General features: G+C 40.6%; 1 protein-coding gene across 2 annotated transcripts in view; it reads right to left on the bottom strand.

The window, feature by feature from the left end:
• The window catches only part of NUCB2 (nucleobindin 2), a 49,873-nt gene extending 31,680 nt beyond the window's left edge, over positions 1-18,193 (bottom strand). The window contains exons 1-3 of one of the 2 annotated variants that reach the window (XM_061610254.1): positions 17,805-18,191; positions 2,101-2,244; positions 732-839 (exon numbers count right to left, since the gene is read on the bottom strand). In XM_061610254.1, the coding sequence (XP_061466238.1) occupies positions 732-839; positions 2,101-2,244; positions 17,805-17,825 (273 nt within the window). In that variant the 5' untranslated portion in view covers positions 17,826-18,191. Of the gene's footprint in view, positions 1-731; positions 840-2,100; positions 2,245-17,804 lie in introns of both variants that reach the window. The other variant, XM_061610255.1, reaches the window with a different exon arrangement.
• Positions 18,194-22,585: the final 4,392 nt, after the last annotated feature.

Raw genomic sequence — 22,585 nt, forward strand, 5'->3', positions numbered from 1 at the left:
CCGCAACAGTTACCTGGAGTGGGGCAGGGCAGCAGCAAGGTTGGGGCTGTGCAGACACACCGGTGGAGTCAATCCATGTTTCTGCCATTGCATCCACACAGCCCTGACCTTGCCAGCCCCTTTCAGGTAAGCTGTAGTAATGCTGGTGTCAGGAGGCAGCTCTAACCCAGCTGTCTGCTCCTGTATAGCTGTATCAAAAATTAATAATTTTGGTTCATGCCTTATCTGTATTTTTCATGGATTAAGTTGCTGTATTAGAACTGACTCCATAGCACCTGCATGGCCTACTGGCTTCTATTAGAACATAAGAAGAGCCCAGCTGGATCAGAGCAAGGGGCTCATCTAGCCCAGCATCCTGTTCTCACAGTGGCCAACCAGGTGCCTATGAAAAGCCTTCAAGTAGGATCTGAGTGCAACAGCACTCTCCCTTTTTGTGATTCCCAGCAATTGGTACTCAGAGAGATACCCTCTCAGACACTGGAGATATTAGCCATTGATAGCTTTGAACTCCATGAATTTCTCTTGTCTCCTTATAAACCACAGAGCCCTGTCTTTTCTAAACAAGCTGCATGCTTTAGCAGATAAAAGAACCATTGGTTTCAAAGGGAGAGATTTAAGCATGTACTTAGATCTCACACTGAAGTAAGTAAGGACCTAATAACGATTTTGCTGGTTAAAATTTCACTACTTAACTGTTCCCTTTATTAAGGTTTGATGGTCATTGTCCATACCTTTATCGCCTCTATGTCTGCTGTCTGGAGCTTCTCTCTGAAATGTTTGTCTGTCTCCAGGACATCTATCACTTGCCTGAGGTATGCATCATAATAAAGCCCTGTGTCCTTCAGAAAAATAAGTATCAATTTATTAAAATAGGTACAGTACAGGAAGAGAAGCACTGAGTAACAAAAGTATTCAAATGAATCAGCCATAATTACACACATCCTATGGGGAATTGCAACTTCTGTGGATTTCACTGGCCTCTTTAGAGAAGCCATTTCTAAAGAGAAGACTCTGTAGCACAAAACAGAAATACAACAGAGGTAATAAGGTAAATGTGATGCTTTCCCTATAGCTTTCCCTCCCTCTTACTTTCTTTCTAGCTTTTAAGGACAAAGCGAATTTTAAGTGCCAGATTAAATGAGATGGTGGGAGGTTAGTGACTGGATTCCCATGGTTTGTTTGCTGTTATTGTCAACTTACAATTAGCCAGGGTGAGTCCAAATAGTAATTTGGACCTGGCATTCAGGGAGAGAAATGGCTGCCCGTTAGCTACCAAGTCAAGTTCAAGAGCCTGGTTTCGGTGTACACAGCCCTATACAGCTTGGGACCAGAATACCTGAAAGATTGTCTTACCCCTTATATATCCAGTCAATCACTGCGCTCTGCAGGTGAGGGCCTCCTGCAGATACCATCTTATCAGGAGGTCATTGCGCACAACATAGAAAGTGGATCTTTATTGTTGTAGCACTGACACTTTGGAATCCCCTCCCCTTTAAATATTAGACAGGCACCATCTGTTACCTTTTTGGTGCCTACTGAAGACCTTCTTCTTTCAATAAGCCTTTTAAGTAAAGACCTTACCCCAGTTTGCATCTGTGTTGGAATTGGTTTTTAAGATGTTTTTAAAGATGTTTTGTTTTAATATATTTTTGAGATATTCTGTTTTTATGATGTTTTAGAGTACTTTTAGTGTTTTCGTTTGCTGCCCTGGGCTCCTTCTGGAAGGAATGGTGGAATATAAATTTAATAAATAAATAAAATTCCTTTCCCCAAATCATATGGGAATCTATTTGTTTAACAATGGACCATTTTTTTCCTCTTCTGAGAAAGCAGTTTGTACTCAATGTGCCAGAGGAAGTGCTTTGAATATAAATTGCTTTCTCTGGAAAGAAAAAAAATGTTCCATTGACAGCATTTCTTCAATCTTTCTTCTCTTTCACTCGCTCTGTCTCCCTACAATACCTCCCCAAAACTAACAAATCAAAAAGCAAAGGACCTAAATTTAGGACCAAGTGCCAGGAAGATAATATATTTATCAGTTCAGAGGCGATGGTAATGCTTATGATATTGATAACGCTACAAAGTACTTATTTAACTTACCGGATTATCTACTTTTGCATTCTCTACTTGTTCTTTCTCTTGTACTTTAGTCTTGTCTATGTCTATAGGCACTGCTTCCAGTGTAATTACAAGACAGGTCAGCAGCAAAACATATTGTTGTAATAAAACAGTTTTCCATCTTATCTGAAATAAAACAGAAAAATATATCTATAAGCACCTTTCCAACATTACGCTTTTCATCCAGGATACTCACAGGTTGCTCCTATGGCAAAAGTAATCATATTAAAAGTATATGGAATCCCAGAAGCACACCTAAGTCAACTTAGAGGCAGCTATGGTATAATATTTTTCACCATGACAGGAGTGACTTATAGTTGTTCTCATGAATTCAAACATGGGAAGTGCGGAATTAGCACTATTAAGTAATATGAACATAGTTTAAGCCTGTTACTAATTCTCAACACATATTTACATATTTCTGATTCATAATTCAAGAGGTGAACATACAAGACCATATGCAAAATGTCTAGAAGTGACATCTTGGAATCCACCATCATCTTCTGTATTATTTTCATACCACTTTTATTGTACAGTCCTTCTATTCATCTCCACAATAATTTTGCATACTCTCTTTTTACAAATGGGGAACTGATGCTGAAAGTGGCCCAAGGCTACCCAGCAAGTTGATGGCTGATCAGAAGCCAAGTCCAACAGCTGGATTAGTATATTTATATAAATTGTATTCACCTGGAATTAGCTTAGTTACAGCAAAGAAAGAGATGTTAAGAAAGCGACCTAGATCCTGCATGCCCATAAAACCAGTAACAATATGTCTGATTTACAACTCTTTTAAAACAATTATTTCAAACCCTGGAAGAAAAAATAGCAGCAGCAATAATGTTCTTATATTGACAAAAAACAGTCTCTAGCTGGAGTAATTTTGCACCAAATATGAATGACTGAAGTCTGCAGATACTATTTAATAAAGATTTAATTGCTTGTTCTAAATATTTATTATTGAAGGCATTTAAATACCACTTAATCATTAGCTTTTCTAAGCAGTGAAATATTTCATTTCATACTTCACAGTTTGCTTTATCATAATAATGCTGTGAAACATTTCCAGTAAAACAAGTCTTTAATGTAGCACCATGTCTTGCGATATTGCCTTGGCAGTACACTCAGCACTAGCAAATGTTGGGGGAGGGGCTAAAAGAGGTCCTAGAGTCAAGCTGATTGACAACATCATCTCACTAGAGCCAATTTTGCTGCTACAGCTGAGTGATATTTCCAGTGTTATCTGCCCCGAGAACCTTTATGACCAGTCAGGTTAACTTTGGATGAATTATATTTATTGATTTGATTTATATCCCACCCTTCCTCCCAGTAGGAGCCCAGTTTTAATCAAACCAACCCACCAAGTTATATTGATTTCTAGCTCTCAATGATATGACAACTTTTGTTGAACTGTGGCCTTTACTAATGTTATGTGGCAAATGAGTGGATGCAATAGCTCAGTGCAGTAAATCTTAATGCTTCTGATCAGAAGTATTAATAATGTAAGAGAAGCCACTTAAAAGGCAATGAGGGTAGGAAACGTCACCCTTCAGAAACCAGGCTACAGCATCTTACTTCCTGCTCAATCAGCAGGCCCAGCAGACCAAGCTCTGTAGGTCAAGACAGCCACTTAAGTCAACTGACCCCACAGGTCGATCATGATCCACCAGGTCCAATAGAACTATTTCTTCCAAACTACCTTCTCAGTCTAAGTGCAAGTGAAGACTCCTGGTGTGCCTTGCCTTGCTCTAACTACATTCCTACATCTGGCCCCTAAGATCCTGATTAATCTCCCCTGGAATTTGATCTTTGTTCTGACTATACTTTCCCACCCATCCCCATCTCCTGACAAATGAATTTTAAATAAGCATGATTCCTACTCTATATGAAGAAAATTTAGTATATGGGATAATCTTCTCCAACTTAAAGCATATTAACTTATAGACCAAAAAAAAAAAACACCCTTGTAGTTTAAGGAAGTACCTATAGCCCACAGATATTTCTATCAAACTTTAAAAAGCAGGGAAATTGGGCAGTATTGTGAATGCACCAGGGGAGCAGGAGACTGGCCTCCTCTCTGAGATATTATACCGCCCTACAAATTTGTCAAAATGCAAACACAATTTGGGTTGGTCTTTCACAGTCCAATCCACTTGCTGTGTAGTTTGGAAGAATTTGGTAACGTGCCTCTGAGCATATGGTGAGTGATGGCAACACCTGCAATCAGCCCAAATCACAGAAACAAGACGTGTGCTGTGCTGATCTTGTTTTAGCAGTGAGGAAGCAACAATATTAACACAGTTGATATAGTTCTGATAGTCATTTTACATAAGTTTGATTTACTTTGCAATTTTAGTGAAGTTTCCTATAGTAAATCATTTTCTTTTGCTTCCGTTTCTGTGAATGTGTGAAGTACAGCAACACTTTGCATAATTTACACTTAAAAAAAATCCAAAAACAATTATGGAATAATGGCACTGACTATTGCGCAGAATAGTCTCTAAGGGACATGAGAAGTGTCTCAGTTTGCACAGGATAAAACAATGGGAGGTGAAATATATTCTAGCAAATTTCTAGGTGTGCTGTATGTTTTTGATTGACCATGCCTTCCCTTCCTTAAATGGCATGGTTTAAGCATAGCAGGCTGAACACATGCATCTTGAGCAGGCCAAGCTTGTTTTTTCCAACAGCTAGATTCATTGATTAAGTAAAGCAATGTATATATTAAACTACATTAGAGAAAGAATAGCATCCTTGGTTATATTAAACTATTAAAAGCACAAGGATTATTTCTGTAACAAGAATTAAATATACTAGTGGCATTTGCATGCAATGCTAAACCATGATTTAACACTACAGGTATAAGGCTCAATCAGCCCAAGACTCACATGTTCCCTGCTTCCCCCTCCTTCTTCTACACTGCCAGAAGGACTTTGGGAGAGTTTGGTTTCATATTTTTAAAAAAATCCTGCCTTGGTTACCTTTAAACCAGGGAGCTTCATTTAAAACAAGCTCGTCAATTGCATAAGTCAACTTCAAACCATGTATTATGAACCTGGCTAACAGCCAGAATGCGTTTTAAACCGAGATCCCTGGTTTTATATTAAAACTAAACTGAGATTCTTTACAAGTAAAATTAAACTGAGCAGAATTCCTCCTGGTCTTGTAGCAGGAGGAGAGGAGAGGGGGAGTGCACAAGCTAAACACTTCTCTCATACTCATTGAGGCTCCTTCATGTAGTACTAAACCATGGTTTAGAACTGCATGCTCACTGGGCCATCTATCATAGCAATCAATGAGCTAAATAATGTAAATGTACTGCTTTCAAGTCGATTCCGACTTATGGCGACCCTATAAATAGGGTTTTCATGAGGCTGAGAGGCAGTGACTGGCCCAAGGTCACCCAGTGAGCTTCATGGCTATGTGGGGATTCAAACCCTGGTCTCCCACGTCATAGTCCAACACCTTAACCACTACACCACACTGGCTTGCTCAATGAGCTACTATCAGCAAAACATTTTTCATGAATGGGGATTAAACAGGACTTTTCACTGGGACTTTCACTCTAAACATCAATAGGTATTGTGGGCTATCCTACTGTTTTCGTTTTAAATATTATACAATAAGCAGCCACAGCCAGTAGCATGACCATGTACAAATAATTAGTTCACTTTCTGGAGTAACAAGTGCAAAGTGGTATGCCCTAAGATTACCAGATCAAAACCTATAGGATGAGTCAGACTTTGAATTCAGACAAGTATTGTTGTGGGTCACAGCTCTGAGTTGCAATACATAACAAGCACAGTGAAGCTAATGCAAAGTTTATAGATTATAGTGATTATAGTGAGCAAAAGTAAAATATGCCTTTTAAATTCACACACACACTTACTGCAGCATAATAGTAGCTATGAAGAATATGTGTTTGTAATGCCCTGCCTGGAAGATCTCTAGGGCTTCCCAAAGCCCCTTAATTCTCCCAGACAACACTAGCAAATGAGGAACACCCTCTGCAGCTATATAGGACTAAGACTGCAATCCTATACACACTTAAGTGGGAACTTAATGGGAAGTCACTGTTGTCTTCCAGCATTTAAGTACAGTAACCAACATAATAAGAGAAGGTCATTTTGCTTGGCAGAAGACTGGGCAGACTAATTTTGTTGGCCCACTGCAATGAAGATAGGAAGTTTTGATAACCTCCTATCTGTGATATCAATCTACTACAGTTAAAGTATATTAGGTCTGGGAAACAGACCCTTCAGAGCAGTTGCCAATTAGAGTAACAGTGCCAGGATAGAGGGATCAAAAGTCAGACTGCATATGTCCAAGTTTCAAAGTAAACCAGTTTGAAGAAATTAAACAGCTGCAAGAGCCAATTCTAACTACATTTCTTTGTTCAATTTATTTATTATGTCTATTTTAAAATATTTCTATGCTACGCCCTTCAGCGTAAATATTGATGGTTGCATCTCAAAAGAAAAAAAAAGATACACAATAGAAGGAAACATAACAGTAATATGAAAATTCAAAAAGAAAAAAGATCTTAACAATCAACCACTTGGGAACATTAATAAAGTCTTGGCCTGGCACTGAAAATATGACAAAACGGGCACCAGGCAAGCCTTGCTAGGGGGAGAATTCTATAAATGTGGCACCCCAGTTAAAAAGGCCCTTTCCCCTGTCATCACCTGACTCACCTCTTGACAGCAGGACCATGTGGAGAAGAGTTTTGGATTATAATCTTGATGCACAGGCAGACATATAGAAGGAAGTGTTGCTGCTATACCATGGTCCCAAACCACATTTATCCTTAAAGATAAGCACCAACATTTCAAAATAAGCTTGGAAATGCTAAAATGCTTAAGAATTGGGGAAATACGTTCTCACTGACTAGTCTTTTGCACTAACTGAAATTTGAAAATGGTGTTGAAAGCAGTTCCATATACAATTCATTACTATAGTTTAATCTGAATGCTACCAGGCCATGGATAATGTAGCCACACTGGCCCGGCTTGTACATCTTGCAAAGCCAAATCATGGCTTAGCACAAATGTTCAGGCATGCAGGTTTCAGAGAGGAGATCACAGCAGCTTCATTCCTCCCCAGTCGTTTTGCTACTGCTTCATGCTTACCTCTCTTCAGACAAAGCACAAGCTGGAACAAAGGCTTGTCCAGGAGAGCAGGGCTGGCACCAGAGGCCGGCCAGGTTGGGCCCTTGCCAGGTCCCTCCTTAGGGTGGCTGGGTAGCGCTCCCTTCCATGATCCGCAGCAATGTTGGTTCCCGACCCTGCCACAGATGGCAAGAGGAAGCTCCCAGGCACACACCCCTACTGCCGCACAGGCCCGCAACACCCGCCTGCATGCCCCTCCTATCTCTCCCCTGATGTAAATGCTGGTTACGCTGCGGGTGCAAGCCGGCCATCAACCAAGATGGCAGCAGAGACATCAGCCCCTTAGGGAAGCCTCGGCCACCATCTTGGTTGATGGCAGACATGCACACACAACGTGGGCAGCATTCGCCAAGGGAAAGGTAGGTAGGTGGGGTGTGAGTGTGTGCCCGGGGCAGGCTCGTGCCTACAGGCCCCGGCATGCCTGGCATTGGCCCTGCAAGACAGCCTGAGTTTGGACAACACACTAAGCCAAACTATGGCTTAGCTCAGTGCAGCACAGCAACAGAACAACTAGAGAGGAGTGAAGCAGCTGCAGTCTCCTCTGTGGGAACCCACACGCTCACTTATTCACATTTAGTCATAGAGTGAATGGCCTTTGTTTCTATCACAGAAATGACTGCAGCTGACATAGTAGCCTCAACAGATGAAAGGCACTCCAAGCCAATCACTTGGCTCTCCAGTGACAAAACAATCTAGCAAGACCCTCATACTGATCTTTTATGGTAAGTGCAGCCCCATCCAAAATAGGTTACATTCTACCATTCTGGTTAGATGAACCACCTACCAACAGTACCTCCATATTATCTGGATTCAGTTTGTTTATCGGCCTTCATCCAGTCTATCACCAATTCTAGACACTGCTTCAGAGCATGGTGATAAAATGGAACCTTGAAGAACCTGCAGGATAAATGCCACAGAGCTAAACAGAAGTTTCCTAGCACTATCTTCTAGAACTACCCTACAAATAGGAATGAAATCACTGAAGTAGAGTGCCTCCAGTTTCCAACCCAGAAAGGCTAGCTAGGCAGATGTCACGATGGTTTTTGAATGCTGCCATGAAGTCCAAGAGAATGAGCAGGATCACACAGTCCCTGTACCTCACCTATAATATCAGAGTAACCCAAGCTCTGGTCTGTACAAAAGCCCCACCTGAAACCAGACTGAAAGGTAGTCAAAAGAAATCAAGTAAGACCAATGACTAATAATTATTCTAGAACTTGCACAGATATCCAAGGGAAGGCAACCCTGGGAGTACACAATCAGTTTAAGTATTTTAGCACTTAATAAAGTAGTATTCATTGATGAGCACTCCATTCACTTCATAGGAAAACTCTAGGCATTATATATATGTGGGTCAACCAAGTCATTACTTGATATTTGTAATATTAATGTGATAAACATTTTTGCATGGTTTACAATGAAATCCTAAGCATGTTTACTCAGAAGTAAGCCTCACCAGTGCAAAGGAACTCCCTACCAAGTTTGCTTAGGATTGCAGACTTTATCCCAAAGCAAAAAAATATGGGGAGGGGAGTGTCAGGATCTACATTGTCTATGATAGTATTCACTCGCCTCTTTGAGGGAGCATATCAAGTGGCAATGGTACTTTAATTAAATATGCCTTATACAGTTTCTTCTGCCATACTCAAGATATTGCCCAGCACATTTTGTTTCTTTAAGTGGAATGTCCAAGCATGTAACCTTTCCAATCTACATCCCCGCTTGGAGGAATGGTTAGAATGACCAGATGCAGAGGAGAACAATACTGCTGAACCTTTAACAGCTGCACAGAAGATGGAGTTTTTGACAGGTACACGTTGGGACACAAAGGTGAGAAAAGCTGCACCTGCAAGTTTCTGTGCCTTTAATACTTGCAAGGGCCTGCCAAGCTATACCTGCCCCCACCCCCCAACTATCTTTCCATACTCACTGTGTCAGCCCATCATGCCTGGCCCTCCACGTGATAATGGAGGGAGCAAAGTACCAGATGTTGGGTATTTAAGGCCTGTCACCAGTCCCATGCTGTGGAACACTCTTCCAGCAGAGACTCAGCAGGCATCCTCGTTTTTGACTTTTTCTCTTGAAGACTTTTTTATACTCGCAGGCCTAAGCAGTTGTTTAAAATCTTCTTCAGCAGTCAGTCATGTTAATTATTGTCCTGCATTCCTTTTAATGGCTTTTAAGTTTTATATTGCTGTACACTGCTCTGATATTTTATGAGGGGGCAGAACTTAAATACTTTTTTAGATAAAGGCTATAGCCCACCAACTCTAGTGAAGGTTTATGGTCCTGCTGCCTCACCTCTGGAACAACCACAGAGCAACTATTATTTTATGGAATTTGTAGTGTTGATTACCATTTTTTAAAGGGAGATAAAACAGAGAGAGTGCATATAGCTTTCATGACTAGCAGCTATTAATAAAGTTTTCTTCCATTAATTAATTTATTTATTAAATTTATACCCTGCCCTTCCTCCCAGAAGGTGCCCAGGGCAGCAATCCCATACCATTTACTGTTCAGAGACAGTATGCCCACTGAATGCCACCTGTTGGGGAATGACGGAAGGCAAGAGAGATTGCCTCCAGACCCTTCCTAAGAACTTCCAAGAAGCTTTGGTTAACCACTGGGGGAAGCCAGATGCTTATGTTCCCAGGGCATTCACCTGCGAGATGGTTTCCAGAGGAGTATCCATGCTAGTCATTTGCAGCAAACACATCAGAGAGTCGTCTGGCACCTTATGCCATGTTTATCATGCAACAGCAAATTTGTTAGTCTTTAAGGTGCCATGAGACTCTGTATTATTGTTGCTGTTGGTTTAAGACATTACTGAGTATAATTTCCGAAGGCGAGTGGCCTGTAAAAAATACTTTTTCTCCCTTTTACTTTCCATACTAATTGGAACTAGAAAATAGCAAACCTATCCTGGGTATTTTTTCAAGGTTATGTAAGTCATCACAACTTACTGAAGAATCAGAGAACATATGTAGAGTACATCAAATTTCTTTACAACTTTATGTATCTCAAGTTGTTCTTGTACTGTTTTTAAATCTGTTTTTGTTGCTTTTATTGTATGATTGTAAATCACCTTGGGACTTATGTGAAAGGTGATTCATAAATTAATAATTAATAAATAAATGTAAACATGCATGGGAGTGTAAACACATTTTTTTAAAAAAAAATTCAATAAAGAAATGCTGGCTATTTAAGAAAATGCTACTTGAATCTTCATGAAGTCTCCTAATAAGATAAGGTCTACATTTTAAACATTAAAAAGGAGGAATTGCGCAAACCATCTCTATGCACCACTCTAAAAAAAAGAAGAACCTTATACTATTACTTTCTATTATGCCAGGAATGGGAAACTTAAGCCTTCCAAATGTTGTTGGACTCCCAACTCCCATCATCCCCTACCACTGGCTAGGCTGGCTGAAGCTAATGAGAGCCGGAGTCCAACAACATCAGGATAGCCAAAAGTTCCCCATCCCTGTATTAAGCTTTTCATAAATGTTTAACGTTTTAGTACGTTCTGTAAACTCCTAACATATTACTTCCTCCTATTTTCTTGTACACCTTGCCACTGCAATGGTTGTTATGTAGTGTAGTAGTTAGAATACTGGACTAAGTCAGAGGTTCCCAAACTGTGGCCATGAGCTTCATTAAACAGGAACATAGAAAGCTGCCTTATACTGAATCAGACCATTGGTCCATCTAGCTCAGTACTGTCTGCACTGACTGGCAGTGGCTCTCCAGGGTTTCAGATGGGGAATTTTTCATAGCTCTACCTGGAGGCAGGGACCTTCTGCACACAAAGCAGATAGTCTACCACTGAGCTACAACCCTTCCCCTAAATATTCATATTTACTTTTAATTGTGTTTTTATCGCATCTTTTACTCCTTATTATGTATTTTATTGTATTGCCATTTGAATTCTGCAAATTGTAATGCAATAAAATATATAAGAAATAAAACAAGCAATAAAAATGCAATTAAAAATCATACAGCAGCTATCACAGCATATTACAATGGCAGAAAAATCATGAACTGGTCTGCCAAGGCCATCAGCAATTTTCAAAAAATTCATGGTGTCCTGGTTCAAATTACTGGAATCAGACTCAGATCCACTGGTTTAACTTTCCCCAGTAGGAAAATGAAATGAAAAACTTCAGTTTAGTGTGCTTCGTGATTACAGGTCACACAAGATTCTGCAACTCTACAAGACATAGCTAGACATGACTACTCAAAGCTAAGACATTGTTGCAGCAATTAGACACCCCCCCTTACAACCCTTAAGTAGGTTCAGATGGGCTCTTTCTACATGCATGAGGAAAGTGTCACAGAATGGGAGTGCGCAAGCACGTGAGCACTCCTTCGAGGTGGGAAAGCGGGGGTCAGCTGCGCCTGGCATCTCAGTTGTCTACGTGTCCGGAGATATACGGGCAGTTGCACTTCATCGAGATCCTCTTCCCTTAGAGGAGGTGTGTGCAGCAGCAGCACCTTGGGAGGAGACAGGGGATGGGGGGGAGAAGAAGGGACAGGCTCCTGATCGGCCAGCGTTCTTTCTGTTGTAACTGGAGCTAAGGGGGAGGAGCTATCACTGCCAAAAGTACTAAACCCTACTACCTCAGCACTTCCTAACTGCAAGTTACTCAGACCCTCCCACAGGTCCCACTCAGTATCTTTGTCCTCTTTTTCTTCATCACTCCAGGACAGCTCTGTGGCGCCCATGATACATGGGGGGGAGAAGTTTGGGTGCCACTGGATGGGAGGCTAGGGTTCAAATCCCCATGAAGCTCCCTGAGTGACCTTGGACGAGTCACTGCCTCTCAGCCTAACCTACCTCACAGAGTAGTTGTGAGGATAACATGGAGAGTGGGAGAACCATGTGCGCCACCTTGAGCTCCTTGGAGGAAAGGTGCAACATAAAGAAATAAAATAAGGAATCAGAGAAATGGGAGAGATCCAATTCTTTATTTATATACCACTTAATGCCAGAAGAGGCTCCTAAGTCATTCAAAAGTATAAAAACAAATGACACAAAAATTAAAATATAACAATATAAAATATAAATCCAACAAAGGAGTTCCACTAATGCAAGGACTTTTGGCTGCACAATGGAACTTCTCCTCCCTCTCACCTCCCCACATGTCTCCACCCTCCACAGCAGATTTGGGGAGGGTGTGGGGTGCACAGGGATAGGAGAGGGAGGAGAAGTAGAGATCTTTGTGCTAGCAGAAGTGCTTCACTGGATACCACCCTTTACATCAATAATTAAAATATGTAATAAAATAATAATTCTAGAACACAGCAATTAAAACAGACTATTATCAAGAGATCAAGCAAATAATTGTGTAATCAAATGCATCTTCAAAAACTGGCACAATGCCAATATTGATGGGGCCTTTCTTATTTTAGCAGGGAGTGCCACCAGTGAAAAAGCCTGCCTCCACATCATCAGAAGGCAATAATCATTAGACTGTGACATGGTCTAGCCAGTTTTCATTGTTTAATCTTAAGGCCCTTACCAGACAATGGAGGAATAGTCAGTCTTTCAGGAAACCTGGTCCAGAGTTGGATCTTTTAATCCTATATCCTGTCCAATTAAAGAATATCCCTATAGTTAAAATATCATTGACAGACAACTGCCCAATTTTCTTTAAAAAGTACAAAAGAAAAAAAGTTTCTACATCCTTCTAAGAATAATGTTCATTTACTGAACTGAATACTCTGAAATTCTTCCTAGTATTAATCTAAACCAAATCTTTATTAGTTGTTTAAAAACATTACTTCTTGTCAAAATGTGAACAGAAATAGTGAACTATTATTGCCGTTATGATAGATTTCAGATATTTGGATATTCTCAAAATATTTCACCTAATGCCTCTTTCCTCTTTGTTAATTATGACCATTGAAAAAAGTGATGCAAGTCTCAAAAAAGAAGCAACAGCTTGCTAAAGCTGTTATTAATTGTTTCAACATTAAACAGTCAAAATGTGGTCTGTGGTTGTACCTCAAATTTAACAGAATATCAGTGTGTTGATGTATTTCCAGCTCAATGAAACACTTTGATGTTATAGTTTCTCCAGCGAGCTCAGGACAGCTTATGTGGTACTTCCTCCATCCTTGTTTTATCTTCAGCCTAACCTACATTGGACGTTTTGAGATAATGGAGTATAAATATTTTTAAATAGTGATTGGCCCAAACCATTCAGAAAGCTTCATGGCTAAAGGGGGGGGGGGGGAGAATGATCCGCTGTACCATACTTGCTCAACCATACAACAGGGATGAGACTGTGCTGGGACCATCAAGGGGCAAGCATTTCTATCTGTCTTGTCCCACTCCTCTGCCTGGGCCTTATCAGGAACAGCTGCAGACTGAGACATGCTGCTGCAGGGATGAGATTGCTGGGACCATCAAGGGGCAAGCATTTCTATCTGTCTTGCCCCACCCCTCTGCCTGGACCTTATCAGGAGGAGCTGCAGACTGAGAGGTACTGCTGCTGGGGTGAGATTGCTGGGACCATCAAGGGGCAAGCATTTCCATCTGCCTTGCCCCACTCCTCTGAGTGGGCCTTATCAGGAGGAGCTGCAGACTGAGATGTGCTGCTGCAGGGATGAGACTGTGCTGGGACCATCACGGGGCAAGCATTTCCATCTGCCTTGCCCCACTCCTCTGCCTGGGCCTTATCAGGAGGAGCTGCAGACTGAGAGGTACTGCTGCTGGGGTGAGACTGCTGGGACCATCAAGGGGCAAGCATTTCCATCAGCCTTGCCCCACTCCTCTGAGTGGGCCTTATCAGGAGGAGCTGCAGACTGAGATGTGCTGCTGCAGGGATGAGACTGTGCTGGGACCATCAAGGGGAATGCTTTTCCACCTGCTTTGCCCCCCACCCCTGCTCTTAGTGACATTTTTTTAGGGACTGGCCTTTACCAGGAAGATTAATGCTTTTGGTTTGCTGCTCCTGTTTTTTTAGAGATGTTAGGACTTGGTTAGTTTGATTTTTTTTCTTTTGTAAATTGTATTCTTTTTATTTGCATTTTGTATTTGTATTTTTATTTGTGTGTAAGCCGCCTTGGGGGCCTATTTGGCCGAAAGGCGGCCTAGAAATAAAACGTAACATAACATAACATAACATATACAGGACCAGTGTTGTCCCTGCACCCACAGTTGTTGCACTCTAAAATAAAAAATGGGAAATGCAATAGAGAAAGACACACAAGATTAGGAAGGGATGAATGCAATCAAATGCGTTTACATGCAATTCATACAGCTGGGAATGAGGATTCATGTCACGAGGATTAAAGGGCCAAACCAAGGCCACACAAGAAAAGTGTGTGGAGGAATTTGTAAGAAAAGACACATCATGTACACGTTCAGAGAGGGATTTTTTTCTTTTCCATTTTTGCTGATTTCCAATAATATATGTTAATATATTGGGGGGGCGGGTGTTCTATAACGTTGTTTTAAAGGGCATGAGGGAAAGACAGCCCAGAAGGCACCAATCACAAGGAAAGGAAGGGAGGAAACCTCCAGGTACCTAAGACATACAAGTTTATGAAGTCCCAAGTTCCTTCTCTGGCGCACTCTTGAACCATTTTCAGACTTACTTATTTTCCCTTTTTATTTTTTCCTTTCTGTTCTTTGTTAAATTTGGCACTTAATAAATAAGCAATCAATATTTATATATTAAAAAGGGGATGAAGGGATTGGGAGGGGGAGGAGGCTGTAGAACTCCAGATATCATTGGATTTAAATTCCCATCAGCTCCATCCAGCATGGTCAATAGTCAGGGATGATGGGAGTTACAGTTCCCCATACTTGAATTACATATTTACTCTGGGTATCCTAACATAGACTTAAAAGAGTAAAGCTCCTAAATCAGACTTCGTATTAATCAGGGATACACCCCTCATGCCCTGATAAATAGTGCAATCCTGCACATATTGACTTGGAAACAAGTCCCACTTATGTTCAATGGGGCCAACTTACAAGTAAGCATGTAAGTAAGCAAGGGCAGTTTTGCTCACATAGCTTTTCAACACAGATGGCCCCTACCAGTTACCAAGAGAGTGAGATTTGAGGAGCTCAGCATATTGGATTGGCTCCACTGCCATGCCATATTGAGCTCCCTGCCAACTTGCCCTTCCCCCTCTTGGTACCAGGCAACAACACTCAGCATTGGGAAGGCAGGTGTGCAATGTCTACGCAGCCCCACCACTGTTCCTCTGGGCTGAGCACTATATATGGCATTGCAAGTGGCTGTGGTGGCCAGGAGGACCTTAGAATGATTAGGCAAGAAATCCCTCTTTGTTGCTGGATTTTAAAAGACCTTTTTTTAAAAAAAAGTATTCCAGGCTGTGATGGCTGTGCTGACATTTGAAATTGCTGCTAGCTTTCAACTTTGATCTGTATCTTATATTTTTATTCTGCATTCTATATAAATAGTCTGTTGTGCAGGATTTGTGCTGATGGTTTAAAAATTGATCTGTATTTCTCATGTTTTGATGTTTATTATGTATTTTAAAAACATTTGTGTAGACCACCTTGCAAGGGTCAAGGGGTCTTTAAAAGGCAGGTCACAAATACATTAAAAATGAATAAATCTGCACAAATAAACAAATCTGCATAACTGTAGACAAAATATTATTTTATATTCAACTGATCAGGAGGAAAACATTCTACCAACAGATTTTGCGGCAATTTCAGTGTGGTTATTTGCTTTTTTACAAGTTTCCTGCAAGGCAGAAGACTAAGAAGGGCAAGAATGCAACAAAAAGGTCTTCAAATAGATTAATTTGCCCTTGTTCTTTGTGAAGCATCTTGTCAACCACAAATGGAAAAAGATTCCCACACATGTGCAATCAACTAACCTGCTAAATTCAATGATAGCTCGTTTCAGTCTAAGACAATACTGTACTCAACATAAAGATTGTTCTTTATTTTCAATTTAGTATCTTTCTAAATTGAACAAAGCAGACAAAATAATGTAATATCATGTAATATGTCACACTATAAAAGTCAGAATCGTGCAAGCCCTCTTTTAATCTTCAGAGATGCCAGTATGTACCACCATGTCAGTAACATGCAGGGCCAGTGCCAGAGGTAGGAAGTGTTGGTCATCTGCCGAGGCCCACACACCTGCAGGGGCCCCATGATCAATTCCCAGAGTCTCCTGACTCTGCTGCTGTTAGTTCTCCCCTTGCTGTCACTGCTCATTCACCTGCCTCCTCTGAGTATTCAAGCAGTACCAAAAGTGACAAGAAAGAGCAACTTTCTCTTTCTGGGCAGATGTATGGATTAGGCTTAAAGGGAGACAGCAAGTTAATGGGCTGTTGGGACATCAGTAAGGAGATAGGCACACTCAAGGACAGAGCCCACTAAAGATATCTTGCCTGAGAGACCTAGCACTTTATCTGAAAACATGACAGCCCTAAACTGTATTAAAACCAATCAAGTTTTTTATGAATGAAAAAGAAACATTGCTTGGTCCCTCCCCCTTTTTTAAATAAAAGAAGACTATGATGAATCAGCAACAGGTCACTCTTTTCTTTCATTGTGTAAGAACCATCTGTAAAAGTCACAGGACTTTTACAGAACTAAAGAATCATTATTGTGATCATTTAAAAGGTAAACAACCCACATGCCTGTATAAGAGAGCTGATTCTCCTTCCTCCAGATTAAGTATAATTTTCCACAAACCAATTAACTTTGATGTGGCTGACACATTAGGAACACCTTGCATAAGAAAATAAAATTCCAGGTTCTGAAACATACAAGGATGCGACATTAGACATGCTTAAACATACATTATTTGGAGAGCTCACTCCTAGATTTTGGTTCCAGGATGCCCATCTCAAGAAGTAACACAATAAGCACCAAACTATTAATTTAAACACTTTTGCACCCCACTAAGAAAACAGTTTCTGTAGTAATTTATTTATTGCTGACTTGTATGTGTGAGAAAAAGAGTTGGACACATGTCTTTTGTCACTCTATCCTGCTTATGTACTTCTGTTGATGAATTCAACAGAGGTAAAATAGGCTGCTACTGATTTTTTTGAGTCAATTTCTTTCTTCCCAGGTGAAGCATCACCACAAGCAAGTTTATTCACTGGTGTTCATTCTGGCATTCAAAGGGAAGCTTTGAATACATATGCTAACATGAATATCCCAGATGCAGCTAACCTTGGACCAGTTCTACTCCATCCATTTAGCCAACACAACACTTCTCCTACCTTGGCAATCACACTTTTCAAGGGACAAGCATCACTAATGCCAATAATAACCATGGCTCATCACAGCCCCTTCGTTCAAAAGCAAATAAATCCATGAGGCACCACTTTACATTTTGCCTACAGGTAAAATATATTGCCAGAATAACCTGTTGGGCAAAGAAGAAACTTGGAGTGACAATTGTCCACTCTGCTCTGCTTGTCCATTACCCGGGGATCCAAGCATGTATATGATCCTAGCGGCCAGCCAGCTTACTCCTGGTCCAGCTTTAGAGGAAACCTTACCTTTATCTCGCTATGATTCATAGCTGTGGAGATGGGGACAGAGTAATTCTGAGCGCCTTTGAGCAGATGCGCCTTTCCCCTGTTGTGTACCGGTGTGCTGGGAGAAAGACCTTCAGCACCCCCAGCAATAGCAGCACAGTTGCCTGGCTCCTGGTGGTTTCTTTTCCTCCTTCCTTCCTTTATGCTCCTCTCTTTTTCTTTCTTGCCTCTCTTCGCTGATACACCCCCTGAAACCTAGTTCCCGTTCCCATAGCAATAGGTACCACCTCTTTGAGTACACGGATTGGCGGAGCCTGTTCTCCTTCTGGGCATCGCGTAGGGCTACGATTGGGCGATTGCAAAGCAGCCAAGTTAAGTTGTGCAAGGGGCAAAAGAGGGATGAAGGTGCGTTGCGCTAGTGAAGGTACGTGGCAGTAGCGAGGGTGGGCGGTGCTAGTTTAATTTTCCCTTATTGACGCCCTGCGTTGAGGAAGAAGAAAGCCGGGAGGGGGCGATGACTGAACAGAATGAGTAGCCAATAGGAGAAGCTTGGAAGGTTTTACCCGAGTCTCCTTTGGCTGGCAGCTTACTGATGTAAGAGGAAAGGAAACGCGAGAGTTCTTATTTTGAACTGGTCTTGGTCTCTGGATCAACAGCTGGAATTTGCCACGGAAAGAGGCTCACCAAGTGGCAATAAGCTAGAGCCCCCTAGAACAGACTTCTGTTTGCAGCTATATGGAACCCTGTAAAATGCATATAAGATTTGTCATACGAGGAAAGTTATGCGATAAAATAGCATAAATAATCTTACACTGGTTTAGCCAATTGAGCGCATGGTTACTTCTGCACTTCCAATACTGAATCAAGGAATTACAGAAACATTTGTAAAACCTAAGTAATTAGATCTTGAGGCCTTTCCAGGAGGAAAAAAAGGACAACTCTTTTAACTTAATACTTGCATTAATGCAGAGCCAACACAATGATACAATTGATCTTGTCTGTTTGGAAGTTGATATGGTATTTAGCACTCCCAACAGAGAAGCATGCAAGTATGACATTATCATTTAATGCAGCTGTTCCCAACATTTGGATCTCCAGATATTGTTGGGCTACAACTCCCATCAGCCCCAGCCAACATGGCCAATGGTCTGGAATGATAGGAATTGTTGTCCAGCGACATCTGGGAACCCACAGGTTAAGAAAGGCTGATTTATGAAAATGAGAACGCCCACAAAAGGGCAGGCAGTTGGAATGGGGGAGTCTTGCTTTTTACCACTGCTCATTGCTAAGACTTTGATTAGCATAAGATCAAAGTAAAGAAGAGTGCTTTATAAATTAAAATAATAATAATAAACTGTAAAGTTCACCAGTTGGGAACTTCATTGGATGTAAATTTGGGAAATTGTTTAGGACATGGGTGGCAAACCTTTTTTGGCCACCCTAGCGGGGGGGGGTCACTTGTCACACACATGCATACATACATGGAATGTACACAGACCCCCTCCTTAACTGATCTCTGCAGATCAGCTGAGGACAGAGATTTATTGCCCAGCACTACTTCTACTTTTATATATATATATATGTCACCGAAATGGGTGTAGTCTGGGGGGGGTGGCAGAAAAAGATTACTCAGGACTGTATCACACCCCCATACCAGGGGTTACCCTCATTGGTTTAAAAGATCACACTGGCTTAAGAGACAGCCGTGAAAAGTAATTCTCTGCAGAAGGTTTTTCAAAAGTTGTTATATCACTGTGTTGGTGCTCTATTTAGATCAGGAGTGGGGAGCTTTTTTCAGCCTGAGGACCATATTCCCTTGTGGTCAACCTTCTGAAGGGCACATGCCAGTGGTGGGTGGGGCCAGAAGAAAAAACTGGTGGAGCAATGAATAATTTGTATCTTTGTAGAATAAGCTACTTTCAACACATATTTGCATATCCCTCTCTGTCCTCCATCCAGTCAGGCTGCAGGCATTCTTAGAGTTCAAAGACACATTCTGGCCTGGGAAAACTACTTAGGGTGTGAAGCAGGGCAGTGAGGAGCATGGCCTGGGAAGACTTGTGTGGTCCAGATAGGTTCAGAAGGCCGCATTCATCTCCTGGGCCCAAGCCTGAGGTTCCCCACCCAATTTAGATACTGAAATTATTCATCAAAATTAGAAGGAAATGGTTTTTAATAAAAAAAAATAAAGTTCCTATATGGGGGGGGGGATCTTAGTCACTTCTTGTCTCCTGTTGAGTTTCTTTAACTTTCGAGAGAATGCTTGCGAAGCAGAAGTTATGCAAGAACCCTGCAAGAGTATGCATGCATACTTCTTCCTTTGTAAATGTTCTCTGAAAAGGTAAAGACACTCCTTAAGGCAAAAAGTAATCAATAAGTATTTAAGAAAAAAAATAAATATTTTTCTCTGTAACCTTTAAACAGTTTTTCTTTTTAAGAATGAATAGAAGTCATTTATATAGAATATCTTTTGACAACTGAAACAGTTTATATATTGTTCTATATAAATATTTAATAGGTTTTTTAGCTGCCTCTAATTAAAAGTATGTTATACTAAAACATTGAGAGACAGTGTGTGTTTTACTCCAATACACCCTGAACTTGATCTTGGGACATCTTAGAGATCATTTTGAAAATCTCAGTTCAGCTCAAAGCAAGCTTCATCCCTTGTAATTGACCAAATATGAGTGCAGGGAGAGTTTCTTTTCTGGTGCGTGTTGCAAAAAATGTTTGTGAGAATCTGGCAAGAATGAGTTCGATTTTTACTGTAGGAGGGACTAACGCTTCAGTTTTATTTCAGTATTAATGTTATTTACTTAAGAATGTTTTTCTAAAAGTTCTTGTTATATTTTGGTATTTGGCTTTTCTCTCATAAGCTGACATTATAAAATGTGAACTATCTACCGTAGTGTATTTTTTCTCATTTAGCTTTTTCTTTGTTTTTCATTTAGCAACTGAGGGGCTGTTAATAATATGGTCAAACTTTTGTAAAAGCTTTCAAACATTTCAAAAATAAGGGTTTTTTTAAATCTTGCCATAACAAAATTCACCACATCTTTTCCAAAGTGATTTCTTTTTTAAAATCCATATCTGTATCTATATTACTATCCTAGCTTTGTGTAAGGCAGTTAAACTGAGTCTCTACTCTGTACCTCAGATTGAACAGGCAGAATCTGGCACAATGATTTGTAAACCAGTTTCAACTCAAACATGAGCTCAATCACTGTTATTTTGAGTCAAATTCTAATGTTTATTTATTTATTTATTACATTTGTATACCATCTCATAGCTGAAGCTCTCTGGGTGGTTTACAGCAAATGTATGCATTTTTATACACATCACCAATAAACAAGTCAACAGCCCTTATTATAGCAATTTCCACACACATTACACAAACCAATAAATTTTTGGTACAGCCACATACCTCTAAATATACATTATTACATCACTCTCTGGAGCAGAGCTTGGCAAAGTTACTTTTTTGAACTACAACTCCCATCAGCCCAATCCAGTGGCCATGCTGAATGGGGATGATGGGAGTTGTAGTTTTTAAAAAGTAACCTTTCCAAGCTCTGCTCTGAAGCAGGTTAGTATCTTCTGGGGGAAGGTAACATCTGTGGTTTTTGCTTTTTAATTATTGTGCAGTCAGGTGACCAAATTACTTCATTGGCCAGATTAAAACTTGGTTAAACCTAGCAGAGGATAACAGCAATTTTTAAAAGGTCCTAATTCTTTAAGCAGGAGTTGTAATGTCTAAAGTATCATTGACAAGGTACCTTTTGTGATTTGATCCATGGTTAGTGGGGAAATGCTTGTATTTGATTTAAGGGTAATTCACACTAAGGGTAATGTTCCTATCCTTGCTGAAACACTAAAGTGAATTTTGTTTACACTTCAAGTAAGACCATTATTGACCATTTCTCATTTGGAATGTATGAACTTCAAAACCTCTTTATTTTATTTTTATTGGCAAAATTGTGTTTCTTAACACAAATCCATGGGAACAATTTGGATATATATAAATTGACTGCAACTGATCCTATGCATGCTTCATCAAAAATTATGTCAAGTAAGTGTGCATAGGATTACGTATTAAACTTCCTTACACTGAATTATTAGGCCATTTATCATCTACTCACACCAGAATGATTCTCAAGGTCTTATGCAGAGAACTTCCCAGGTCTGCTCTATTTCCTCAAAATCTATGCAATATTTTCTTCTGGGTAAACATGCATAGGACCAGGCTGTATGCAGGTCTGCTCAAAAGTTTATCTAGCAGTAACTTGACTGTGGAGCAATCAAGGCAAAACAGAATTAATGTATCTCAGCTATAAGAGAAGGGCTTTTCATTGTACAGTATCCTCGCCCCTACTGTCTAATACAGGTCATGAAACCACACAAAATCTTATGCCTCTGGTAAAGTAAGGCCTTCAAGTTAGATTTAAAGTGCCCCATCTTGCAAGTCAGCCTGGAAATGCTAAATTAAAGGTTGTAAACAAATGTGCTAAATTAAAGTTCATAAACAAATGTTCTCTATAGTCAAACCTAAACATGAGTCTGTCAGTTAATATGAATGCAGGTGAGAGGGCTTCAGGAAGGGAATCACCAGTGCATTAGGGGAGTTCTGGTGGCATATCTATTGTGCTTTGGGGTTATGCCAAATCCTATAGAGCCTGGCTGGGAGTCCAGAGTCTGTGAGTTCAAATCCCCACTTGTGTCTCCTGGGTGTCAAGGGCCAGACAAAGATCACCCCACAGTGAGTGGCTCAGGGGTTACGTGCCCTGCCACCTGTGTAGCTGTGG

This window comes from Rhineura floridana, chromosome 2 (assembly GCF_030035675.1).
Source record: "Rhineura floridana isolate rRhiFlo1 chromosome 2, rRhiFlo1.hap2, whole genome shotgun sequence".
Lineage (NCBI taxonomy): Eukaryota > Metazoa > Chordata > Lepidosauria > Squamata > Rhineuridae > Rhineura > Rhineura floridana.